The sequence below is a fragment of the Vulpes vulpes genome, chromosome 13 (genome assembly GCF_048418805.1).
Source record: "Vulpes vulpes isolate BD-2025 chromosome 13, VulVul3, whole genome shotgun sequence".
NCBI classification, from domain to species: domain Eukaryota; kingdom Metazoa; phylum Chordata; class Mammalia; order Carnivora; family Canidae; genus Vulpes; species Vulpes vulpes.
Genome location: NC_132792.1, coordinates 712045 through 738885, shown reverse-complemented (window position 1 = coordinate 738885; position 26841 = coordinate 712045). Strand labels below are relative to the sequence as shown.

The 26841-nt window shown below is 66.8% G+C and overlaps 1 protein-coding gene across 2 annotated transcripts in view; it reads right to left on the bottom strand.

Moving 5' to 3' along the window:
- Window positions 1–14828: 14828 nt before the first annotated feature.
- The window catches only part of TSNARE1 (t-SNARE domain containing 1), a 145701-nt gene continuing 133688 nt past the window's right edge, over window positions 14829–26841 (bottom strand). Inside the window, exons 14-15 of one of the 2 annotated variants that reach the window (XM_072733762.1) lie at window positions 25325–25431; window positions 14829–14964 (exon numbers count right to left, since the gene is read on the bottom strand). In XM_072733762.1, the coding sequence (XP_072589863.1) occupies window positions 25336–25431 (96 nt within the window). In that variant the 3' untranslated portion in view covers window positions 14829–14964; window positions 25325–25335. Of the gene's footprint in view, window positions 14965–22929; window positions 23021–25324; window positions 25432–26841 lie in introns of those variants that run through there. The other variant, XM_072733761.1, reaches the window with a different exon arrangement.

Sequence of the window (26841 nt, the reverse complement as noted above, 5' to 3'; positions counted from 1 at the left end):
TGGACCCGGGTAGGTCCTTCGGCGCCTTGCCCCCCACCCCCCGCTCCTGGCAGCTGCCTGGCCTGGCCTCCATGGGCTCCTGTCCTGCCTGCTGGCTCGGGGTGCAGCTCCCCGGGGTGGCCGGGGGTCCCTGCCTGTTGGGGGCAGGGGCTGCTTGGTTACCTCACCCCTGCGTGTGCATGGGGGGAAGCTAGCGGGTAAGATCAGTTGTGGGGAGAATCCTACCAAGTTGGGGCAGAGGCCCAGGAACAGGCTGCCCCGGGGCGCCTCGGCTGCTGCAAGGGCATCTCCAGGGAGGACGTGCGGCCTGGAGCGCGGCCGGCTGAGGGGAGGCAAGGCCGGGCCGACGTCGGGCAGGGAGAGCTGGGGGCGGTCTCCTGCCCCCCACCCCTTCCTTCACGGCACCTCCGACTCAGTACAACACGCTGTCACTCATTCAGGGTCCAGGCCGATGCGCCGTTAGAGGAGGCGGCAGGTGGCGTGCTGGCCGGTGTTCGGGCAAAGGACCCAGGATGCCCAGCCGTGCGCCAGCCCGTCACCCCACGGGGCTAGCCGGGGGCACGTGCCCGAGAAAGACGAGGATGGCAAAGGGCCTAATGTTTGGTCCGGTTTGGGCCTGGACCCCCCTGCTGGGGACCCGAGGCTGCCCGGGGGCCAGGAGCGTCTCTTGTGCCCCCGCCCGGCAGGAGGAGTCTGGACAAACACCAGCTGCCCGAGGAGAGGCCAGGCGCCCAGAGGACAGGGCCAGAGAGGAGCATCCACGGCCCCACGGCCCCCCCTCCACGTGCAAACTGCCCCCCCGGTGAACGAGACTCCCCCAGGTCCCAAACAGAGCAAGGCCCCTGGCCTTCCTGGGAGTGGAGGGGCCTGGGGCCTGCACGTCTGTGCTCTAAGCCCTCGGGGACACAGGCGTGAAGGAAGCCCCCTTGAGGACCCACAGCCTCCTCCAGGACCGGCCGCATCCTCTGAGGGGCCGCTCGGGGCCAACAGCCAGAGGGTCTGTGGGGCCTCGTGGGAGGGAGGAGGAAGGCGGAGGGGCCAGCCAGGCTGGGGACGGGGAGAGGCCACTGGGGACGGGGGATCGAGGGCGAGAGCCCCAGCCAGACTGGAAGGACGGTCAGGGTGTGTGCAGCCCCGTGGGAGCCAAAGGTTCCTTCCCAGAAGGAGCCCGGGGCCCCAGGGTGCAGCGGGCTGGACGCCAGGTCCTGCTGGCCGCGCCGCCGTGAGCACCAGGGACATCGGAGCAGGGTCAGCAGAAGCGGGGCCTGGCTGGGGATCCTGGTGCCCCCGCAGAACTCGGCCCCACCTGAGTGAGGCCACAGAGCAGGGTGGGGTGGCGCGGGCCCTGCTGGCTGTCCCCATCCCGAACCCCACACAGGGCCCCCGGGGGCCGGGAAGCAGGAGCACGACCCCGAGGCAGCCCCAGCCCTGCTCCAGGAGAGGCGGCCAGGCCTCACCTCCAGGGAGGCCGAGGTGCGGAGTCAGGCTCCGGCCCTCCCGCCACCCAGAGGGACACGGTGGCCCGCGGAGGCCACAGAGGAAGCTGTGTGTTCTCACGTGGGCCCTCAGACGGCAGCCAGGGGTGGGGGTGCGAGGACGAGAACCACACGTTCACACGTGCGGGGAACTGTATTCACACGGTGCACCCCACCCCGCCCCCACTCACACGCGTGCACGTGGGTGCCCAGCCACACAGCAAACATACACATACACACATACAGGCTAAGGGCCGCGGTCTGAGCAGAGGGCCCCCCGCACCCCCACCCCTGCACCTGGCCTGGGTGGGGGGGGCGCTGGGGGCCCACGTGGCGTCAGCACCGCCAGCAGCCTCCTGACCCACAGGTACCCCGCACGCAGGCCTCCTGGCCTCCCCTGCAGACGCCGCCGGTCGTCCCCGTGCCCCCCTGTTGGCCAGGAAGCCCCCACGTTGGAGGTCAAAGGGACCACCTGTGTCCCCAACTCACGGCCACTGGCTTGGCGGCACCTGGTGATCCCACCAGCTCCGTCTTCACGCAGGAAACGTAGGGAGCCAAGAGCCGCGCGTCCTATGGCGAGGCCAGCGGCCACCCGGAGCGGGGCCCACACTCAGAGGTGAGCCCCACCGCAGCGCAGCCGCAGCTCCCGTGTGCACCCGAGGCCCACGGCCACACACTCGGCGGGGTTGGGGGCAGCTGGCCTTTGGGGGGCGCCCTCCTCCAGGGCAGCCCAGAGGACCGGAGGACCAGGGCAGGGCTGCAGGTCAGCGTGGGGGCGGCGTGGGGCTCCAGGCCACAGCACCTGCTCCTGGGGGCAAAACCCATCAGCAGGACGCGGGGCCTCACTGGGTCACTGAGCTGCCCGTGCCGACTCCCACCCTGCCCGCCCCGCCCCCCCCATCCCTCTGCACCTTGTCCCAGCCCTGAGGGGTCCCACTCAGACAGCCCAGACGCCCTTTTGGCTTTGGGAGGGGACGACGGAAGGTGTCGGCGCGCCGGCCGCAGCGTTCACGGGGGACGGGCCCTCGAGCTGGATCCTGACGGCCGAGCAGGAGTTCACCAGCTGGTGCGGGGGCAAGTGAGGAGCCTGCTGGGCAGAGGCGCGGACGTGTGCACGTCCGGGTGGGGGGACTGGGAAGACCCACGTGGGGAGGCAGGGACGGAGGCCGGAGGGTGGCCCGGTCTCCGTGGCCTCAGGACGAGGCTGGGGACTCTCCCACCAGGACTGTCCCCAGGGGCCGCGGGGTCACCTGGCAGGGCTGGCCCGGGTCCCGTCCGGCAAGGGCAGGACTGGGCCCACCGGGGCTGCGAGGAGGAAGGCGATGCATGAGGCCATTCAGGAGGCAAAAATAAATGGAATACTTATTTTTGGTGCTTTTTATAGATTCAAAGTCACTTTGTTAGCTTAAGAACATAAAAATGTATAATGCATGGCTTGATTTGTTCATAAAATTACCATGTTTTGGTCTATTTAGAGAAGGCCAGAGGGAGGGAGCAGCGTGGGAGGCGTCTGCTTTCTGCAAGGATTTGTTTAACTACATTTCCAGGGCTTTGCTGCACTGCCAACCTGTCCCTTTGGGCCGCCCCCCGTGTCAGGGGTCAGGGCCGGGAAGTCAGCCCGGAGGGAAGCCAGAGCCCCGGGCCCCCCGGCCGGCGAGGGGAGGGGAGCCCAAGGACGCCTCTCAGGAGCGAGTGTGGGGTGGACAGATGGCCCGTTGTCCCGGGGGGGCCGCCTCCCTTCTGCAGGCGCCGACTGGCCGGGGGGGAGGGGGATCAGCCCCCCACGCGCCCCGGGTCCTGCTGACCTCGCCGCCGGCCACAGGCTGGGGACAGCTGGGCTCTGAAGGAGCAGAGGGAGCCCAATGTAGACCTGTGCTCGGCTTGTCCCCCTGGAGCCCCCTAGCCTTGGGGGGTCCTTGCCCCACCCCGGCCCCAATCCTGCTCTGAAGGCTGCCCCCCTCTTAGAGCCTTCCTGGGGGTCGTGTCTGATTCCCCGGGAGATCCCAACCCCGGAAAGGGCCTGCCTCAGGGAGAGGCCGTGGAGGTTTGTTGAGTGACTTAATGATGGACCCACGGCTCCTGCCCGAAGCAAGGGGTCGGGCCCCTCAGCTCCAGCTGGGCGTCTGCAGGAGGAACAAGAACGACAGCCTGTGCCTGTGCCGTGAGGCTACCACGTGGCACCCGGGGTCGCAGGGGTGGCAGGGATGCCCACTGGTAGGCGCACGTGTGGCTCGGGGCTGAGAATACGGAACTCCCGGCAGAGTCTGTGACACCAACGAGGAGACCCGGGTGCACGGAGGCGACAGGGCTATGCCCAGGTCACGGCTCTGCTACCTGCCCCAGGTACAGCCCCAATCTGCTCCCCGGGAACATGCCAGGTGGTGAGCTGCCCGTCCTCAGGGGTACCCCAGGGGAGCTGCGGGCCGATCCCCTGGGAGGACGTGGCGGGGGTTGTTCAAGCACAGAAGCAGCCTATGGGGCTGAGCTGGGTCCCCCCACATGCAGACGTCGACCTCGTCACCCCCAGGAGATCAGAAGGTGGCTGCACCTGGAGGCAGGCCTCACAGGGGTGTGGGCTGTGGGGCCTCATCCCCTCTGCCTGGCGTCCTCATAAGAAGAGACTGTGGGGTCGGGCGCGTCGCAGGTGTGGGTGTGCAGGGCAGCGGGCCGCTAAGGACGGGAACGACCGCGATCGGAGCCCCCGCCCCTCCCGGCGGCAAGTGCTGTCCAGGCGGGACCCGACCCAGCTGGCAGGGGCCCCCCCCAGACCGAGGAACGGGGCTCAGTGCCAGAGGCTGTGGGTGGAGAAGTCCAAGCCGCATGTGTCCCCCCAAGAATGGATCCGCGAGTGGAAGCGGGGGCACCGGGGACAGCCCTGCGGAGTCGGGGCTCCAGCGGGGGCCGGCTCGCCATCTGCACACCCCGAAGATGCCCTCGCTGGTCTCCACGGAACCACAGCCCACAGCCACCGCCGCAGGAGCCGCCTGCGGGTCGGGGAAGCGGGAAAATCGCCCTCTGTCAACCATTCTCTTGTTCTGGCTTTTTTGGGGACGCTGTGACCCAGTGGGGTCCCGCCGCACTGTCGGTGACAGGGGTGCACGCCCTCTGCAAGCCCAAGGCCCCAACAGGCCAGCGCCACCCCACAGACGCCAGCGGGGCAGACCTGCCTCGGCCTCCCCGGGCCTCGGGGCGCCTCCCACCCCGACTCTGCGGGTTCGGAAATGCCCGGGTCTCCCCGGCTGACCCCAGGACAGCGGGTTATCAGGCAGAGAAGCCGTAAATGTGGTCGTGTTCTGCTGGGTGACTTGCAGCCTGGAGAAGATCGATTATTCCTGGTTTATGGACGCTTAGCCCGGAACGTTCCGAGGCCCGTGACGCCCCATTGGTTTGCTTCTGCCTCTGCCCCCGGGACCCGACCAGAGCCGCGGTGGATGCGCCGGCTGAGGCAGGGAACGAGCCACGCTCCCCTCCCCGCGAGGCCAGAGGCCGCCCCGCGGCCTGCAGGAAGCACGTGCCCGGCCCAGGGTGGGGGAGGGCGGGTGCAGGTCCTCTCCCAGCAGCCACGTGGCCCGGACACGTGTCGTGACCTCCGCATGGCAGGGCTGCGGCCCCTACCCCACTGGCCCTCACCCCCCAGCTCCTGCCCCGTGAGTGGCTGCAGCCCCCCCACCCCCCACGGCTCCAGTGACGCAGGCGACAGGCCTGTCCTCGGGGAGGGAGGACGGAGAGGCCAGGCTGCTGGGGACGGGGCCGTTTACCCACGGGCAGCTGCTGAGCCCCCATTTCCCAGAGCATGAGGGGCCCCCAGAGCGGTTCTGGAGGAGCCCGGACGCCCCCTTCCGCGTGTCCGCCCCGTCCCCTGGCTGCTCCCTGGAGCCTTATCTTACACAGGACCCAGCCACCCTGTTATTGGTAACGTGGTCAGAACAACGGCTCCGTGGGTGTGCACAGCTCTCTCCCTCTCCCTCTCCCTCCCGATGCCATAAACCCTGCGAGCGTGGCAAGAAGACAGGAGAGTGACAGGGAGCATCGATCACGCGTGAGATAACGTGGTCGCACGGGCTCAACGCCGTGCTGTGCAGCACCCACGCCCGCGGGGAGCAGCCCCCCTGGGAAAGGTGGGACAGCTGCTCCGGGCAGGGGGACTGGCCATGGGCAAGGGCAGCAACTCACAGGGAGTCCTCGGGTGGGGGGAGCTTCGGAGGATGGAGGCAATCGGGGGGGCACCCCGGAGGAGGAGACGTCAGAGCTGCGTTTGCCTATAGGAAGCGGGCGTGAGGGGCGTGTGTGCCAAAGGAGCGCCGCGTGTGCGCGGCCACGGGGGGACAGCAGGGGCTGTGGGGACGCCCCGGTGACAGGGCAGCACGTGGGGAGCCGGGTCAAGGCCACAGCCCAGAGGCCCGGGTGAGCTCCTTGATGCCACCCTGAGGTCACGAAGGGCCCCAGGATTTCAAGAGGGAGGTTGCTCTTAACCACTGGCCGTGGGCCCCGTAACCCACAGCGGGGGGAAGCATGATGGGAACCCCGGGCGCCCGACCCCCCGACTCAAGGGGAAGGCAGTGACCCGAGGGTGCACTCCCCGCCTGCAGGGCCGTCCGGGTGACGGAGTGCTGCGCCTGCGTGGCCCCCTGCTCGTCCTCACCACCTGCTGTCGTGATGGCAGCTGCCCTGATGGGGCGAGGACCCTGGGTCCCCTGGGTGTGCCCCAACGGAATCACAGGTGTCCTTTCAGGGAGGCGGCAGGAGGTCAGCGTGAGATGTGGCCACGAGCCAAGGGACGCAGGCGCCTCCAGAAGCCAGGAGAGTGGGGCGCCACCAACCCGGGGACACTGGCCTCTGACCCCCCGGCTGGGCTTCTGAGCCGGGACCCGGGGCCGCGGCCACGAGCTGCTGCAAGCCTGCGCTGCTGGGGACACTTACGGGGACACGAGACTGATTAGCAGCCGCGACACTCAACCCCACGTCTCCTTACCACCTGACTTCTCACCGTCAAGTTCTGCCGCCCCAGGATCTGGGGAGGACTCCCGCCCCGGCTGACACGGGGCCCAGGGGCAGGGACACCTCCCCCCACGCACGGCCCCGGGCTCCTGTCAAGGCCTCGTGGCTGCGTCCCCGGCAATGGCTGGGTGTTTTATGTGAACATTAAAGATATTTTACACGGGAGATTTAATACGGAACATTAAGAACCATCGAGATCACTCATATCAATTGAAGATACAGTAATTGAACCCCGTAACGATTACTGAGAAGCTGGGGGAGCTCCGAGGAGAGGCGCAGCCGGGGATACGGCGGCCCCACCCGAGAGCGCTCATCACCCGCGGGCCTGGGCCTCTTGTGAGGCAGAGGCGCCCAGCAGGGCAGGTGGGTGCCGGGCCCTTGACTCAGAGGGCCTGAGCGGGTCCCGGACTTTCTGTGCATTTCTCAGGCTTCTGGGTCAAATATTTGGCTAAGAGAGCAAAAGGCCTGAGGACACTGGCAACTTCCTCTCACCTGACCTGGACATCTCAGTCTCGGCGATGTGCTCTGAGCCCCGACCCCAGTCACCTGCTGAGCCCCGACCCTGGTCACCTGCTGAGCCCCAACCTCAGTCACCTGCTGAGCCCCGACCCTGGTCACCTGCTGAGCCCCAACCCCCATCACCTGCTGAGCCCCGACCCCGGTCACCTGCTGAGCCCTGATCCTGGTCACCTGCTGAGCCCCGACCCCAGTCACCTGCTGAGCCCCGACCCTGGTCACCTGCTGAGCCCCAACCTCAGTCACCTGCTGAGCCCCGACCCTGGTCACCTGCTGAGCCCCAACCCCCATCACCTGCTGAGCCCCGACCCCGGTCACCTGCTGAGCCCTGATCCTGGTCACCTGCTGAGCCCCGACCCCAGTCACCTGCTGAGCCCCGACCCCGGTCACCTGCTGAGCCCCAACCTTAGTCACCTGCTGAGCCCCGACCCTGGTCACCTGCTGAGCCCCAACCCCCATCACCTGCTGAGCCCCGACCCCGGTCACCTGCTGAGCCCCAACCTCAGTCACCTGCTGAGCCCCGACCCTGGTCACCTGCTGAGCCCCAACCCCCATCACCTGCTGAGCCCCGACCCCGGTCACCTGCTGAGCCCCAACCCCCATCACCTGCTGAGCCCCGACCCCGGTCACCTGCTGAGCCCCGACCCCGGTCACCTGCTGAACCCCGACCCCCGTCACCTGCTGAGCCCTGACCACTGTTTCCCACCCGCACGTGTCCTGATCCCGGGGTTGGAGAACCTCCCCGACACCACAACTCGTGCTCTCGGCCCCTCCCTGAGTGCCCCGTGTGCTGGGCACTGGCTGGCTCTGTACATCTCCAGCAGGGTCCCTGCCCTCAGCGAGTTTGCCTGGGGAGCAGTGGGTGGGGGGAGACAGCTCCTGAGCCCCTGTAGCCACCCAAGTGTTGGGAGCAGTGCCCACCTCACCTCCCAGGCCGGGCCACCAACCCGACCCGGGGCGCCTCCAGCCTTTGCCGCCCCTGCGTGAGGCCCTGAAGCAAAACCAAGCCCCGCTCCTGGATGTGTCCCCGCTGACCCTCCGTGCGGGGTCCCTGTCCTAGTCTGAGGTGTGTTCAAGCCAACGTCATTCAGACCAAGCACTGGGGCGAGTCAGTCTGTCTGGTTTTGAAACCGTCGTCTGGGCCTTCTCTGCGTGACACAGGGCAGTCTCTTAACCTCTGAGCCGGGCTCCCCCCGCAGGGTGGGATGATGATGCCATCGGATTCCCGGGTGTGAGTGAGGGTCCTCGCAGGGCCCCCCCGGTCAGCCCTCGGCCAGGCCCGGGGACAGGGAGCCCTCATCAGGGGGTGGGTGCGCTTTCCCCGCTCCCTGGGGCCCAGGTGCCAGCCCAGCAGCAGTGACCGCGGTGGGTGAAGGGCTGATGTCCTGGCCACCCAGCCTGCAAGGAGTCCCCCCGGGCTGCGGCGTGGGCCCCGCTCCCCTCCCGCCCGCACCCAGCCAGGCTGCCTGCACCATCTCATATATTTCATTTACAAGCTGGTCTATTGCCTGATTCATCACTGGTCTGTCACCCTGAGGGATCGATGCGTTCATGGGGCACCACATACATAACACCTGGCACGTAATTGAATTCGGGCTCCCTGGCATCTCGTTGCACCGCAGCCGGCGGGAGCCCCTCCCAGCGCGGGCCAGCAGCAGCCGGGCCCGAGGTGTGATCTCAAGGGGGACCTGCAGGGCAGGTGGGCCGCGGGGCGGCTCAGGTCCCCTGGCGTCCCTGCCCTGCTGCTCTGACCTCGCTAGGACGGGCCCCCAAGGCCAGGCCCCCAGGCACGAGGGCACGCGGGCCGCGCTGGCGGCTAAGGGCCGACGGCTCCTAAACCACGTCCCGCCGTCTGCCCAGAACTCCAGGGACAGATGAGGGCCTGAGGTTGAGACACCAACTTCCCCGGTGAAGAGCTAGGAAAGGGTCGAGCTGGCTGTGAGCCCGGGGCCAGACTCCCTCCCCGCGGAGACGAACCGTTAGGCTCGGTGCGATGGGCACAGGGGTGGGCACTGCGTCCTCGGGCTCGCGTGGGTGCCGGTGAGCAGCTGAAGTGACGGGCCCAAGGCCTGCCCCACGCTCGGCTGCAGCCCAGGGGCTCAGCTCACGGCCCAGCCCGGGGGCGCCGGCGTCGGTGAGGCCAGAGGAGGCAGGTGGACGCCCTCCCCTCCCCCAGATCCTTCTGGAAGCGCGTGGGGCTGACCTCCCAGTGCCGGGCTCGGCACGGAGCTCCCTCTCGGGCCCCTCCCCTTCCTCACACCCCCGTTATTGATTCTCCTTTTCACAGACCTGGCACACACAACGATAATGGCATCTTGGCTGCTGCAAAGATCTATATCCCAAAATAGCAAAAAAATCCCCATCGTGCAAGAATTTTTCAGGCAGAGGCAATGCAGGATGGAGTTACGGGCTGTGCTTCCACAGGTACCTAATTTATGGACACATCTATTCCTGGGGCTGCCAAAGAAATGTGCTCGGAGCCCCGGGGAGCTGCTCCTCTCCCGGGACGGGCCAGGGTCGGGGCAGCACCGGGTACGGAGACCAGACCCCCCCCCCCCCCCGCCACCGGCTCAGCCGCTGCCCCTGGGGCTTGTTTCCTCATCTGTCACTGCGGGGGGGATGGAGGGGGGACGGAGGGGGACCGGCCGCTTGCCTCACACGTGTGTCAGGGTCAGACCACATCTGGTCATCCATAAAGGGCCACACAGATGTCCCTCCTCCACACCCCACATCGCAAATGAGAAACTGAGGCCCCGATAGGGACATAAACTGGCCCAGGTATCTCGGTGTGGGCCGGGATGGAACCAGGAGGCCGCTCCTGAAGGCTTCGAGAACGGCCCTCATCACACATGTGCACACACGTGCACACAGACACACATGGACACAGAGACACATGCACACAGACACATGGGAACAGAGACACATGGACACATGTGCACACAGACACATGTGCACACAGAGACAGAGACACACGTGCAGAGACACACAGAGACACACAGAGACACACGTGCACACACCCAGAGAACAGTTTTTGTTGCACGTTTCTGGGAGCGGCCGTGGGGTCATAGCCCGTGGTTCCCTGGCGGCCCGGCCTGCAGGGTCACCACCAGGCTGTCTGGGTGCTGGGGTCCCCACCCCTCTGGGGTCCCCACAGGATGCGCTGGGATGGGGCACGGGGGCTCCCCTGGAGAGGCGTCTGCACAGCCACCCCGCTCTGGGTTCCAACCTCAGCTCCAGGGCTTCGGGGCTGCCAGCACTAGGCAAGCCTGCACCCTGCCCGGTCCCTCTGACCATCTGTGTCTCATCTGGAAAGCAGGGCCAGCGGTCATGCCTACCTGTGCCCCGCGGTGGTGTGACCAGGCCGGGACCCCAGGGCGGTCGGTCCTGCGGGAGGTGACCGCGGAGGGCGATGAGCACAGGAGCCTCTGGCAGGCGGCTGTGCACCAGGGCAGGAAGGGCTCCCCGGGCATGACCGCATGGAGGGGCACAGAAGGCCGGTCCAGCACCCCGTGCGGCCCTGCTCACAGAATACCACCGCTGCAGGCCCCCACGACCTCGGGCCCACCTTGCAGATGCAGAAACTGAGGCCCAGAGAGAAGAGCTCTGTTCAGGGATAGCCGGGAGCCGGGCTCCGGAGCCCACCGGGCAGGGCCGCGCTCCCGCCTGCACCCCAGCGGCCTACCCCCCGCCCGCGGGGTCAGGGTCAGCGGGGGGTGACGGTGGGCTCCTGGGGGGGGGGCAGGCTTCCTGGGGACCACAGGGCCCAGCGGCCGGAAGGAAGAGAGGACGAAGGGAGGGAGAGCCCGAGGCGGCAGCTCCGGCGCTGCGGCCTCCGTGAACTACAGCAATTCATTACCCTTCTTCAGTTGATGAGGACGATCTCGAGGACAATTAGTCTCGGAATTACTGACGCAGGAGAACGTTAAGAGAAAAATAAATTAAAAAGAAATCCATTCGAGCTGTAATTGTAATACAGTGTATCATAGTCAATTGAATCGCAAATACAAGCTGGTCCCTTGTCAATTGATTTCAGCGAGTAAACAATTTGGGTATTTAAATTGGAAACCCGCAGGGGACGCGAGCAGGGCTTTGGTTAAAGGGAGAGCTGAGAACTCCAGGCCCGAAGTTGGCTCTGGGCCCCTCGCGCTGCCACGATGAGCCCGCGGCTCGGCCCGCCGGGGCCACGTGTTCCCCCCTGCCTGCGGCTCGCGGGTCACCTCCTCCGGGCGCCCGCCCAGCCCCCAGCGGAGACGCGTGGCTATCTGCTCCGGGGCACCTCTGCTCCCGGGCACAGCCACTGCGCCTCCCACAACGAGCTGTGGCTTCCCTGTTTCCAAGTATGAATCTGCCACCACCCCAGGAGTAGGCGGGGGTCCTGGTCGACTGTTTTGAGAGCGGCCCAGGTGGGAGGACATGCAGCTGTCGAGAGGACAAATGGACGGATGAGTGGATGGATGGATGAGCAGATGGCGTGTGGGTGGGTGGACGGATGGATGGTGCAGGGGCACATGGATGGATGGGGTACGGACAGGTGGATGGGGGAGTGGGACGGATGGGTGGATGGCTGAGTGGGGGAGTCGGGTGGATGGATGGATGGATGGATGGATGGATGGATGGATGGATGGATGGAGAGGTGAGTGGGGGAATGGGATGGATGGATGAGGGAGGGACTCATGGACAGGTGGGGTATGGATAGGTGGGTGGGGGAATGGGATGGATGGATGGATGGATGGATGGATGGATGGATATATGGGGTATGGAGAGGTGAGTGGGGTAGTGGGATTGTTGGATGAGGGAGGGACTCTTGGACAGGTGGGGTACGGATAGGTGGGTGGGGGAGTGGGATGGATGGATGGATGGACGGGGGATGGTTGGGTGAGTGAGTAGACAGGCAGATGGATGGATAGATGGGTGCTGGACAGATGCCCCAACAGTTGAAAGAGACTGATGGAGGTCTTCTAAGCTAGTGAGGACAAGTGACCTTTTCAACTTCTGTGCCCGAGACTCTGGAAACTTCTTTAGGTTCCAACCAAGAAACCCTTTCCAAAGCCAAAAAAGCAAAGTAATGCCTAATGCCCCCGGGATCCCCCGGTCTCCCCATCACCTAAGCCACCAGCCTTGAGCACACGGAGGCCTGGCAGGCACCCCGGGCGTCAGGGCAAGTGCCATCGCACAGGATGGTTGCGCGCTGGAGCTCCTCCTCCCGCGTCAGGGCACACGGAGGTGGCGCCCTCACCCTTGCACTCTCCGCCACGGCACAACTTCTCCAGGGGCACTGCCCGTGTTCGTGCCCACGGGGGGACTGTTCCCGCTGGTGGTTGCGGCCCTGGCTCTGCTGCAGTGGGGCCTGAGACGGCCACCTGTCCAGGGCCGGCGGGGGCAGGGGCATGTGATCCGTGGCCAGGTGACCGGCCCTGACCGCCAGGGGCAAGGCAGAGGCGGATGGAGCCCAGACGAGCCCGGAGTGGCTAGTGTAGTGTGGCCGCTGGTGGAGGCGCCGCAGCCCCTTTCAGGCAGGACCCCCCGCACCCCGAGGCCCTCGGGACTTAGGCTGGAGTCACAGCACCGAGGGGGAGCTTCCAGCCGGCTGGGGCTGACACAGAGGGAACGTGTCACCTTGACCCTCCCAGCAGAGGGCCGTCTCCTTGAGGAGCCCCGGGAGGGCGTCCCCGACGGCCAGCACCCACTTCGGGTGATCCAGCCCCGTCCCTCCGGACCCGCCAACCTGCAGGTTCAGTCCCTGTTCGACTTGGGCAGGCGGGGGATGCTTCCTACTACCTTGGGCAGCGAGGTAGGAGGAACCGGCTGAGTGACTTCCTTCCCGAGCCCCTCCCTGTGCCCCCCAGCCCCCCACGGCCCCGCGGGGGACCAGTTTCCTACTCAGCGCCCCCCCCCAGCAGACGCCAGGCCGTGGGCACGCCCCCCGCGGGACAGGGAAGGTGTTCTGGCTCCATCCCCGGCTGTCTGCCTGTCGGCCCGGGTCACACCTCAGTGGAAAGGCCGGTGGAGTCGGATCTGTTGGCGGTGCACAGCCTGAGCTGCTGGACCCCTCCCATGAGGCCCCCTCGGAGGCCGGCTCCGGGACCGGGGCGCTGCCGTGCTCACGGGTCCCCGCGGAGCCACGCCAGCTGCACACCTGCTGGCGGACCTGCTGTGGGGGCCTGGCTGTGGCTGGCTCTGCCCACATGGTCCCTGCCGCTCCAGACAGTGGGGGCCGAAGGCCGCTCCAACACCTCGCTCCTGAGCAGGAGGCTCCAGCCCAGGCAGCTGGTGGCAGCCGCGTCAGCACCCTCTTCCTGGGCCACCCGCCTGAACTCCTCACCCCAGCACACCTGCTGCCCCCACGGCCCCCCAGAAGTGCTGACCGAGCTGCAGGGGCGACCTGAGCCCTGTGCATCCCACAGCAGTGTGGCCAGCCCTCCGCCCACATTCTCCAAGGCCACGCAGCCAAGAGGGAGCCCCAGCCTGTCACTTCCCCGCGAGCAAGCCTGTCCTCACCTGGAAACTGGGGCCAACCCCCCACCCAGGGACCTCAATGTGCAGCCTCCCAGCTGGTGCCGTTCACCACTCGCGTTTCCTAGCGGGGCGGGAGGGTCTGGACCAGTGATGCCCTGGCCCCTCCAGCCCCAAACCCAGGGCTTTCCCTACCGGGGGCATCCTGGGCGCAGCCTGCAACCGCCGGCCTGTGGGCGCAGACCCTGGTGCCGCGGCCACACCGCCGCCCCCACGACCAAGCGCCTCACACCTGCAGCTGGAGGTGTAAAATTCAATTTGCTCCTGACACCTCCTCCCGATGCCCCTGGGGCCCGTGGCCACTACGCAGAGCTGAGGAGGTGGCCAGCCGCCATTATGGCTGGGGGGGGTCCGTCCCCTCCCATCTGTCCCCGCTGCCGCCCACACCTCAGTGGCTGTTGTTTCTCAGGCCCCGGGAGGAGAAGGAGCTGAGAAATGCAGAGCTTCCCAGAATCACAGACCCTGAAGCAGGCTTCAGAACAAAGGGGTCTGGATCCTGGAGGCTTTAGACCCTCCTGGGCTGGGGACTGGGGCTGGGGAAGGAGTGGGGGGCAGAGGGGCAGAACAAAGGGGAGGGGGACAGAGCAGGGGGGCGGGGGAGGGGTGGGGGAGGGGACCCCTGAGCACCCGCAGCATCCTGCAGCCTTTCTGGAAGGGCAAGGACCTCCCAGGCGAGCTCACCCCACCCTGGGCATCCTGTGGGCGGCCACCCCCCACCCCGCGGGGCCCTGAGCTCTGCAGGGGGAGGGTGTGGCCGACCCAGCGCTGGGTCCTGGGGCCCTCGGTCTGCCTGCCCCCTGCCCACCTGGCACCCACTCCCCACCGTGAGAGGAGCTGCCGCTTGCCACCTCCTTTCCACAGGGGCCAGGCCCCTCCTATTAGGGGTGCCTCCCCCACGCCCTGACCCCATCTCCACACCCCATCCCTCGGCTGGGAGCCAGGAGACAGAGAAGCTTCCATCTTTCAGGGCAGCGGGGACATCAGAGCTGCATCCCCCCCACCCCGTGCCCCAGGCACTGCTTCCAGAGGGGGACACAGGTCCTGGGACGGCTGGTGCTGGGTCCCCAGGGAGGAAGGCCCGGGGCCTGCAGGGGGGGCAAGGCTGCAATGGGCAGCCCCTCGGGAGGGGCAGCGCTGGAGGGAGGGGCAGCCCCGGACCACCCCACCCGTGTGCCCACACCACCCGGCACACACGCTCAGACACGCGTGCACACTCACACCCACACACTCACCCTCAGACACTCACACACCCCTGCCCCGGCCTCTCCCCCTGTTAGGGCTCAGGCTCCATCTCCAGGGCCCCAGAGCTGGAAAGGTGCCCCCGACCCGACGGATGGAGACCGGCGCCGTGGCGAACTGAGGGGGGCAGTTCATTGGGACAGGACGCGGATGTCGCGGTGGCGAGGCCAGCGCACTGGTGGGAGGCAGCGGGTGGGACAGTCTCCTGGGTCCCAGCATCAACCTGCAGAACAACAGTCCTGTCAGCTGCCAGCTGGGCAGGGGGAGGCCCCAGGCAGGCCCTAGGGAGGTGGCCTGGCTGCTACAGGGACGGCGGGGGCAGGGGGCGCTCGGGCTCCCTCCTGCTCTCTCGCCCTCCCCGGTGGGCACCTGCCAGCTTCGGGTTCGCCAGGATGACCTGTCTCCAGTTCACAGATGCGAACACAGGCCGTGAGAGGCCAGCGGCTGCCCAGACCGCAGCCCGGGTCTCCTGGGCCCGTGGGCCTGCCCTCCTGCCCTCCCCGGTCCACCCTTTCACTGCCAGGGAACTGCTGTGCACACCAGGGGTGGGGGGAGACCCCAGGGGACCCCATGTCTACCAGGACTGGGCCCTCCCCGCCCCGCCCTTCCCCTCCCGGCCTCAGGCCTCCGGGAAGGTTTGGGAGGGGAGGCCCTGCAAGCAAAGGGAAGTGTGGCTTCCCCCACAGGGCCCGTGGACCCAGCAGGGCTGGAAGCCCGGGCCCAGCTCCCACCTCAGCTGCAGCCCAGCTGCGTGGGCCCGGCTGCGTGGGCCCGGCTGCGTGGGCCCGGCTCTGGAGCTGGCCCCAGGCTCTCCGGCCCGGTGGCGCGCGGGGGCAGATCACGCACAGGCTGGTGGCCCGCACGGCGGCCACACCCTTGCTCTGCCTGCTGGCGCCCGGGCCCCGCAGCGCTCTGGGCTCCAACCTGCAGGCCCAGCTCCGCTCCCGGCCCAGGTGACGCCAGGGCAGGCCAGGGCCACCCCTGCCCCCAGTGGGTATGACACACAGCGCTCAGCTGGCATCCTCCGAGCACCCGGCCTCCACCTGAATTTTCTTTTTTCCTAAAAAGAGCCCTGCGGGCGGGGGGAGGGGGGTGCCCACCCTGCAGGGGGCGCTGGGACCCAGGTGAACCCACGCTCTGACCTGCCTGGACCCTCCAGGACAGAGGAGGGGGGGGGGAGGAGTTCAGCTCAGAACCCTGCCCCCACCCCGCGACGCCTCAGCCCTTCGCCCTGGCCCCTCAGCTCAAGCCTTGGGCTCCCGTCAAGCCCACCCCAGCTGGAGGGGCCTCTGAGCAGCGCTCCCCCCGTGACGTACCTGGGACCCCAACTGCCAGGAGAGCCGGGGGGCAGGTGGGGCAGCCCAGTGTCGGCAGGCATCGCAGCCGCAGCCTCCACCTGGCGGGAGCAGCGCCGGACTGTCCCAAGCACCGCGGGACGTACTCACACTAGATCATTTGTTCACAGTTAACTGGGCTTTCTCCTGATTTTGGCAAATCCGGGGTCTACGGCAGGGGTGTCCCTGGGGCAGGCTCTGCCTGGAGCCTCTCAGTACCCACCGCTGCTCGGCCCCGACCACACGACCACGCGCCCAGGGTCAGGGCGTGGTCACTGAGCCCCGGGGCCGCGTGACGGTGGCCAGCCCGCTGGGCCCAGCTGAAGGCCAAATGGCCCCGTGGAGCTCGGAGCCTGAGGCAGGGGTCCAGGGCGGCCAGCCGTGACCGCAAACGCAGAGCCTGCTTCCAGCACAGGCCATCCCGGGGACCCAGCCCTCTCTGTGCCTGGGCACGCGGCGCCTCCCCTTCCAGCCAGGCCCCTCCCCTCGGTGCCAGTCTCTCCACGGGGGCCACTGTCGCAGGTCCACACGCCCCACCCTCGTGCCCGGCTCCCAACACTCCCAGGGCCCCACTGACACTGGACTGAGACGAGACTCTTCGCCTGCATTCACCACCTCCTGAAACGTGACCCTGACCTTGCCTGCCTTCTCCACCATCAGCAACGCTTTGCTGCAACCGAACATAATTTTCATGGCCTGTGCTGTCTCATTTCTTAAAAGGAGGGTCAGGTTCAGGATCACCTTTACCATGTGATCACGTGACCAGGGTCAGGGCTCAGGCTGTGACCAAGATCGGGGCTCAAGTGTGGCCAGGTCATACTCAGTGTCCTCCCTGGAGCGCTGCCTTTTGATTGACTGGGGCCAGACTACCCCGTGAGCTCCCCTGGCTGCACCCTGGTGACTGAGAGGCTTCTTGGAGCACAGGTGCCACACAGAGCCCTGGCCTGGCTCCCCAGGTCTTGAGGGGGACCATCCCCACCTCTCAGGTCGCTGTCAATGTCCTTCAAATGTGTCATTTTCTCATCCACAAACCACTCTGCCAAATGGCGCTGGCTACCATCCCGTGATGATGGGGACCTCAGCTGCCAGGAGATGGAGGCCCAGATCCCGCTGGCACCCTCCTCCTGTTGACGCGCCTGATGCCAGCCTCGGGGGCCTGCTGGCCTCCAGACAGTACGACCAGGGTATGACACCACCTCCCACGGCTGCCACCCCAGCCCTACCGTCCTGCACCGAGGCTGGTGTGGGTCAACCCTGCCCTGGGAGGGAGGGGCCTGGGGGCCTGGCCAGGGGACACCTGGGGCCGTAGGTACTCTGCTGCTCCTTGCCGGTGACACTCTCCAAACAGCTTATTAGAAATTAATATTTAATTTTCGTCTGTGGATTTAGCTTAATTATTCAATTTATTATTGCAATTACTGAGACACACCCGGAAGCAAAACTGCTTGCTTTGAGCAGCAGGGAGACAGCAGAAGGGGAGGGGAGTGCCACGCGCACCCAGGGCTGGCAGACTTGGCCCCGGGGGTTCCGGCTGGGTCCCGCCGGAGCATCCCGCTCTTCAGTAAACCCTCTTCTGTCGGCATTGGCTGGGGACGCCCCCTTCCTCGCATCCTCCCGGTGGTGAGGCCTGAACCCCGCATCTAAAGGGGCATCTAAAGGGGCCCTTGAAAGCAGAGCCCCATCCTCTGCTTGGTGTTGGAGGCCATGGTCAGGCCCGCCCCGTCCTTACAGCCCAGCCTTGGGGGAGGGACTGTCCCACCGACACGGAGGCGCCACCAAGTTCAGTGGCTTAGGTGGGGAGAGCAGCGTGGGGACTCCAGCTCCGGGTTGTCCCACCTTCACAGACAAGGTCTTTCCTCAAGCAGGGTGTCCCCGTGCTGGGCTTGCACTTCCCCAGGGAAGCCCCAGGGCTCCTCCCTCACTCATCTTCTGCTGTGTGATCCCTGGGGAAGAGCAGACGGTCCTGGGGGCGGGGGGCAAGCCCGTGCCTCCTGCCCCCCAGTGGGTAAGGGACAGTAATGCTGGCATGGCCAGGAGGCCTGACCCTGAATCCTCCCCAAGGCCGAGGGGGACATGGGGGTCAGGCTAGGTCCTAACCTTCCTGGTCTGGATGAGGCCCTCAGAGCTTCAGCCAACATCCATCAGGTATGGCTGCAAGCCCCCGGCTCCCGTCCCCACCGGTCACTGAGGGCCCAGAGCCCTGGGACAGCCCCTAGGCTGCTGTGTCCCTGTGATCCCTGCAGGGACAGCACAGCCCCCTTGGATGGGCATTGGCCCAGAGCCAGGAGTCATGGGCACCAAATCTGAGGCCGACAGGAGCTGGGGGATGGAGGGAGGTGGGGCAGAGAGACAGGTGGCAGTGGCAGGGGGCCGCTCCAGGGACAGGGAGATGCACCGACTCTCTGTCCAGGAGTGGGGCAGAGTGGCCCACAGGCCTCGTGCATCCCTCCCTGCCACAGGGACACAGGCCTGCAGGCTCAGATCGGGGGGATGTCATCCAGGCCTGGCTTTTAGGGATCAGCAGAACTCAAACCCCTGTTCCTGGGGGGTACAAGGTGCGGGCAGCTCAGTGGCCAGTCTGGGGACCGCTCACAGTCTGAGATGGGTACGTGGGGCCAACTACACAGAGAGGAAAGCTGAAGGCCAAGAGCAAGATGGGGGGAGCGGGAGGACCAGGCACCCAGGCCTCACCACACGGCAAGGTCTTAGCATCCCGAGCCCACTGAGGACAGAAGGGGGGCCCCACGCACCACCTACCTGCGGCCACAAGCCTAGAAGGCCGCTAGAGGGTTCTGCCCTGGGCCTAGACGCCAGCCCCGCCCACCAGCCCCAGACCCGCCCACCGCCCCGCCCCAGCTCTAGCCCCAGCCCCGCCCCCCAGCCCCAGACCCGCCCACCGTCCTGCCCCCAGCTCTAGTCCCAGCCACGCCCACCAGCCCCAGACCCGCCCACCGCCCCGCCCCAGCTCTAGTCCCAGCCCCGCCCCAGCTCTAGTCCCAGCCCCGCCCCGCCCACCACCCCGCCCCCAGCTCTAGTCCCAGCCCCACCCCAGCTCTAGTCCCAGCCCCGCCCACCAGCCCCAGTCCCGCCCACCGCCCCGCCCCAGTTCTAGTTCCAGCCCCGCCCACCAGCCCTAGCCCCGCCCCAGCTCTAGTCCCAGCCCCGCCCACCAGCCCCAGTCCCGCCCACCGCCCCGCCCCAGTTCTAGTTCCAGCCCCGCCCACCAGCCCCAGCCCCGCCCCAGCTCCAGTCCAAGCCCCGCCCACCAGCCCCAGTCCCGCCCACCGCCCCGCCCCAGTTCTAGTTCCAGCCCCGCCCACCAGCCCTAGCCCCGCCCCGGCCCCGGCCCCGCCTCCAGCCCCAGGCCAGCCCATCCTCTGCCCTGCCCCAGCTCCCCCCTTGAGTGCAGCCCCCACCTGTGGCGGGAAGATGGCCAAGCGGACAGCGGGGCCCCAGCTGTGTCCCACCGTCCCACCGCGCCACCCGGGCACCACGGGACAGCGGTTGCGGCCGCCGATCCCAGGCTGGGCCTGGTAAGATGCGACAGTGTCGGTGCCACCCCCTCTCCCTCATGTCCATCAGGCCTCCCGTGCCACCCACGCACCTGCTGCCTTTTCCACCTTTCTCCCAGCAAAGAGCCATTTCCTGGGGCTGCTTGGGTCCGGTCCTCCCCGTGTGGCCATGCGCCCAGCCACTGTGCCAGTGCCCAGCAAGGGTGGGCGTCTGGGGACTGCTATGGCTCCCTCGGCTGCTAGGGAACAACTGCTCCGAACAAGCGGCCCCGGGCGCCCCCAGCCTCTGGGCCTCTTCTCCCGACACTCGTCTCCTACTCAGGGCCCTACACAGTCGGCCCCAGCCTGCTCGTGCCCGGGGCGCCACCCCCTGCACCTGCACACTTTGCGGGAGCTGGGCCCTGGGCCCGACTCCCCTCCTCCTTGCCTGACCGAGGAGCCTATATTCACTACTCGGCTTTCAGGAGCCACCTCCTCCAGGAAGGCCTCCAGGCAGAGCCGCCCCTCTGATGGCTTCCACTCTGCTCCTGGCCGTTGGGCACCTCACGGGCCTCCGTCCCCGAGGCTCTGAGCTGCTCGGGGCGGCGCCGGATCTGACCACAGGAGCAGCTGGCCGACGCGGAGGCACTGGGGGATTTGCTGAATCACAGGGACACATCCCTGACGTCTGGGCGGCTCTGAGCTGTGCCCGTGTGCCCTGCCTGGGCAGCAGGGAGGGCGAGACATGGCCCTGCTGGCTGGAGGGCCGCATGGGCGCGGCGGAGTGAGGCCAGCTGCATCTCATCTCCATAAACCAGAGCGGGCGCGTGGTCACACCATTAACGCTGCCAGCGCCGATGGGGACAGGGACATAGCAGTGTCATGGAGGGCAGCCGCCCCCCCGGCAGGAGCCCAGCAGGCATCGTCTCTGATGCCCACAGGGGTCCCCGGAAGGTGTGACCCTGGTGTACGGACGAGGAAACTGAGGCAGAGCTCGGGCCTGCTCGCTGGTCTGTGGCACCTGCCCTCTGACCAGGAGCTGCGAGGCGGGAGGAGGCCGCAGAGGAGACGCCCCAGGGTAAACCCCAAGGAGCCCCAGGACCCCGCAGGCCTGCTTGCAGCTGGGGCGGGGCTAGCGGGGCGGCCCAAAGCCACCAGGCCCCCGTGACCCGACTCCCAGGCCTCCGACCGGCTCAGCACAGACAGGTCGTCTGACTCCTTCCCCGAACTTTGGGGACAGAAGGTGCTGCTGTTCAGGTAACGGGCACCACGGAAGCATCCGCGGGCCCCGGGGTCGGGCGCAGACCGTCGGACGACAGGGTCACGTAGACCGACCGAGTGGGAAACCTGGCTCTGGCGCTCCCGGCTGTGACGGGGCGGCCACCTAACCTCTGGGCAGGGCTTTCCCCAGCAGTCCCAGCTCCAGAGGGATCATCCCCCGTGCTGCCCACGCCCAGGACGGCCCGTCATCCGGCCGCATCAGTGCCCCCGTCTGAGAAATGGGCGCACAGCGGCATCTGCCCGGGGCTGTGGAGAGGACGCGGTGAGGCGGCCCCGCGAGGCTCCGACCCACGCTCCGGGAGCAGAAGGCGGACGTGAAGACACAGCTGTCCCCCACCCCCCCCCACCCCCCCGTCCCAGGGTGACGCACTCAGGCCCCTTAGTCACATTCCAGCCTCCGGGAGGGGGAGTGGGCAGTCACGGGTCCTCGCCGACCACACACACAGGCACACGTGAAAACACACACGTGTGTGTGCGCTGCAGACAAGCGTGGACACAAAATCCTCCGCACCCCGCGCGCATCCCACATGGAAATCGATGCCTTCAGCTCCGTACTCCACGGCTTTTGGAAAACATTACAAATACGATTTGCTAGAAGCCTCTATTTAGCCCCTTCAGTTTTTGTGCGCATGAAAAACATTTCATTGATTGTTGCCTGGATTCGGTTCCATAATCTTCCATCCCTTGGAGCCCAGCCTGTGGGCCAGCAGGGAGCCCGGGACCCAGCACAGGCGCCCGCCAGCGCTCCGGGCCCCCCCTTCACCCGCCCGGCCCTGCTTCGTGGCTGCGGGGGCCTGCTGACCACACAGGGACCTACGAACGGTCCGCAGTGACCAGAGTCCGACATGGAGAAGGTCCCGGGTCGACCCAGAAGGACAATGGGGGGTGGGGTTGGCCCCAAGGACTCCCCTGCTTCTCCAAAGCTCCACAGCCACCATCTAGACAGCGGTGCGCCAGCCACACCCCGGGAGCGAGGGCCTCAGGCCCTCACCCTCTGCCCCCTGGACCCGAAGGAGTCTCAGCTGGGCTCTGTGTCCACCTCCGGACACCGCGGTGCTACGGGCAGAGCTGGGGACACGAGTTACCATAACTTCAGCTTCTGAGCCCAACATGCTGAGGCGACCGCGACACAGGGTGGGCGTGCTGGCTCCTGCCACTGTATTGTCCCCCATGCCGGCAGGGCTCCCGAAGCCTGACCGTGACCACAGACTGTCTACACGCTGAACCCTGTTCTTGGTCACACTCTGAGCCCTGATCCTGGTCACACTCTGAGCCCTGACCCTGGTCACACCCTGAGCCTTGACCCTGGTCACACCCTGAGCTCAACCCTGGTCACACTCTGAGCCCTGATCATGGTCACACTCTGAGCCCTGACCCTGGTCACAGTCTGAGCCCTGACCCTGGTCACACCCTGAGCCCTGATCCTGGTTGCACCCTGAGCCCTGACCCTGGTCACACCCTGAGCCCAACCCTGGTCACACCCTAAGCCCTGACCCTGGTCACACTCCACTCTGAGCCCTGACCCTGGTCACACCCTGAGCCCTGATCATGGTTGCTCCCTGAGCCTGGACCCTGGTCACACCCTGAGCCCAATCCTGGTCACACCCTGAGCCCTGATCCTGGTCACACTCTGAGCCCTGATCCTGGTCACACCCTGAGCCCTGATCCTGGTCACACACTGAGCCCTGATCCTGGTCACACACTGAGCCCTGATCCTGGTCACACACTGAGCCCTGCACCCCGTCACACTCTGAGCCCTGACTCAGTGCCAGACTAGCCTTCATGCTTGCTGTAAACTGAGTCCAGGGAGTCTGGGGGACTGAGGCTGGCCACACGCAGTCCTTCCCCACGGGGGAGACTCCTGGCACCGGGCTTGTGCAGGCGAGTGAGCACCACATCCTGACCAGGTGGGAGGCAGACTTGCAAGCCCCCTGTAATGGGGGAATAGCTGAGCCCCTGGGGGGTGGGGGTGGTCACAGCCACGGGGGTGGGTGATGGTGCATGGAGGTGGTCCAGACAGTGGGCACGACCCAGAGGCTCCTTTGCCTGCTTGGAACTGCCGGATGGCACGGTCTCACCCGGCGCCCAGAAATGGCCACGTGCACCCGGCTGTCTCTGTCACCGGCTTCTTCCAAGTCCGGGAAGGAGCTCCTCCCTCAGAGGCTGCTTTTCTCTGCGGAAATAATCCCCCCTGCATTTGAATCAAGCCTCTTCCTTCCTCAAACTGCTGTTTATATTTAGCTGCCTTTGTCCTCAGAGCAGCTTGGCAGAGAGGGAAAGAGGGCAGCCCCCAACCCCGTCTCTCTGGGGCCTGGGCCGAGGGCGGCCTCCAGGTCCCCAGGGGGACCCCGTCCCTGGGCGGCTGCGACAGGCAGGCAGCGTGTGGGGTGCCGGGCCTCTCTGCGCTAGAGGGGATGTTCCCTGCGTGGTGCCTGCCACCGCCCTTGGCTCCCTCTGGTGCAGGGAAGGGCCCGGGGTGCACAGCCGTGGGGTGACTTGGGAAATCTGGTGGACGAGAGAGGGCCTGCTGGGGGACATAGAGACCCCGGCCCCGGAGGAGGAGCAAGGGGAGGGTCCGGCCCTTACAGCCCTTCCCTGTCCTCCAGACCACAGGGACCCACGTGCTGGCCCCAGAGCCCCCTTCCTCCTCCTGGGCACGTCTGCGTGGCCCCTGCAGACCCCCCCACGCAGATGAGGGTCATGGCTCCAGACATCATGGTGGCCCCGGGCCTCCTCTGTCATGCTGCCCCGCCAGGCCTCCTCCGTCCCTGTTCCTGAGCCCCAGCTGGGGGCCGCCTGGGTGGGGGGCAGGAAGCACTGGCTCCAGAAGGGCCCTGGAGGATGAAGGCCAGTCCCGTCGGGGCAGCCCCGAGGGCGGGCAGGGAGGCTGCCTGGGGCCCAGCCCTTCCCAGGGCTCAGAGGCCCGTGCCCCTGCCGCCCCCCCACCTGGCCTGCCACTTGGGACAAGCTGCCACCCTCACCTGGAGAGCAGACCCTGCCCGCCGTCCCACCACCCAGGAATCCAAGCCCTGACCCCATGCAGAACCTGCACGGACGCCGGTGAAGCCAGGCCACCTGGGGTTTCCGTGTGTCTCGCCTGATGCGAGGGGAGCGATGGATACACCAAGCGTGAGGTTGGTACATGGGGCGCTCCCAGGGAATCGCAAGAGCTCCTGAGCCCTCCTGGCCCGGGGTTCCTCAGGGTGGGACCTGCCCCCTCGGGGTGCAGGGAGCACCATCAAGGTGATGGATACGCAGGGTGCACACGCTGCAGGCTGACGGCCTACGTGTCTCCCTTCCACACCCCCACCCCCGTGACCTCCCAGCCCAGCTTTAGGGACACCGTGACCCAAGGAGAGGCTGGCCGCCAAGGACAGGGCTCGGGGCTGCCAGGGCTCCGCACCCCCCACTTTGAAGCTCAGCCCGGTTGGGGTGGCTCTTGCCCAGAAAGCGGTACTTCCTAGACAAGTCTGGATGGAGGAGCCCGAGGGCTCTGGACTAGGTGACTCCACGGAGCCTCCTGCAGCCCCCGCTCACCTGCTACCCACACAGAGGCCACCACGGGCCATGGTGGGGCCCACGGGGGACAGTGAGCACGGAACACCCAGGGCCTGCTTGCCCCTCCCCGAGACCCTCGCCCAGCCCTGTGGTCTCCCAGCGCGGGGCCGGGAGCTGGTCCACACACCACGCACCCCCCCCTGCAGCACTCCGGGGGCCGAAGCCGCCTCCCAGAGGCCCCTAGGTCCTCCCACCCCGGGTCACGCCCTGCGAGGGGGCCCCTCACGCCGCGGCTGGCCCAGAGGCAGTGGTAGGATGCTGCAGGAGCGACCAGGTGTGGTGCGCCCGGCTCTTGGGGACCCCTCGCCCTGCGGGCCTCCGTGGGGCAGCCGGATTCCAGCTGGCTCGGGTGGTGCGGCCCCGGCCCCACTGCCCGCACCCGCACGAGGGCTGAGCCGAAGAACCAGCTGAGCCCCTTCCTAATTCCTGGCCCGCAGAGGCTGATAATCCAGGTTGATTGCTGTTCTCAGCCACTAAGTTTGAGGTCCCTTTGCTCCACAGCTTGGAGAACCCAGACACCGGCTCCGCACCCGGCAGCTCCGCTCGGCCACTGCAGGTACTTCGCAGGCTCTGGGTCTGGCTCCTGTCCGCTCGGGCTCCTGCCCAGAGCCCGGGGCCCAGCAGGGGCTCGGCACCCACACTCCACCCCCCCGCCCCCCACCAGCGGCCCTGCTCCCCGCCCCGGGCCCTGGCACCTGCCCGCTGCACCGCCCAACACGCTCTGCTCCTGGCTGTCCAGGGAGCCGCCAGTCGGGGCCTCCCCCTCAGCTGTGGGCTCCAGGAAGAGGGCCCCTGCCCGCCGTGTCCCCTGCTGGGTTGCCAGGGCCAAGCCCAGGCCTGACACGGAAGAGGACGGATGGACAGACAGACGAGAGGGAAGGTGGAGGGACAGATAGCGCAGAGCAGTCGGGGCACTCACCGTCGGGGGCATTACTCTCGGATGGAGGTGGCAGTGGTGAGGATGATGACCAGCAGGACGGTCACTCCAGCCGACAGGACGCGGCACTTGATCTTGCGTCTCTGGAGCTGAGAGACAGAGAGCGCGGTTGTCACGGTGCCCTGAACCCCGGCCCCCATCCCGGGGGCATGTGGCACAGGCCTGCCAGGGGCTCGGGGCTCCCCCGGAGCTGCACACGTGCTCGCTCAAGAGCCGAAGCCAGGCACAAGGGAGCGACGCCGGAGGGCCAGCGGGATGGCCAGCTCCGGGGTAGTGAGGCCTGGACGTCCCAGGTGCCCCCGCCCCCCGCCAGCAGCTCAGATTCCCCTGCAAGCAGAGGATGAGGCCACTGACCTCAGGGGCACGTTCGGAAGCTTGGAAAGTACAGAGCCTGGGATCCAGCAAATACCAGACCCGTAGTCCTCTCGTCTTCCTCTTGTTCCCCTGTGTTGTCGTTATTATTCTTTGTTTAGTATTATTTACTTATTTTTGAGAGATAGAGCGAGTGAGAGGGACGGAGCACAGGAGCGTGGGGAGGGGCAGGGGGACACGGAGAATCTCAGACTCCCTAGCAAGCACGGAGTCAGACGCGGACGGAGTCGACCCCGCGACCCCGAGACCGTGACCAGAGCCAAAATCAAGAGCCGATGCTCAACCGACTGAGCCACTCAGGTGCCCCTCGTTCTGGTTATGAGCAGTTTGACAAGTTGTGGGTCCCACCACCCAAGACCTCATGGAGAGGAAGACACATGGGTCTGTGCTGGGGATTCATGGGTGGGTGGGGGTTCGGAGGCTTCTGGAAGAAAGGAGGCTTCGTCTGGGCCCTGCAGGTGGGGTGGGGACGCCTCGGGCAGGCCAGGAGGTGGGAGGCAGGGGCAGGGGGGAAACTAGGACAAAATGGGACTGAAAATAAGCTGGTCAGTCACCAAGTGGTCTGAGCCGGGTGGGCGTGGGGAAGGAGGGGAGACAGAGGGGATGGGGTGCGATTGTACAGGGTTTGGGCAGCGCCCGAGACAGCACGGAGACAGCGAGGAATTTTAAGCAGGGAGACAGTGCAGTGAGGAGGCCACTTGGGGAGCAAATGCGGGGGTGTGGGTAGGCACAGGGCCAGGAGGAAAGCTGATCCGTGCAAGGGCGGGAGTCCGCGGCCGAGGAGGGAGGATCGGGGGAGACAGGGCCAAGACCAGGAGACCATCCTCAGAACGTGCTGTGACTGAATACGCAAGGGAAGGGGAACAGAGAGGTCAAGGGCGGGTCCCCCGGGTTGCCCATCTGGGTCATCAGGCAGATGTTGGGGCTGCCCATTCATTGATCCATCCGTTATTCCACCTACCCACCCACCTACCCACCCACCCATCCCTCCATCCACCCGTCCAGCCCCCCACCCATCCATCCAGCCGCCCATCTGTCCATCCATGTAGCCAACGCCCCATCCACGCGCACATACACCCACCCGCCCATCCTCTAACCATCTACTTTCTCAAAATGGTTATGGGGAT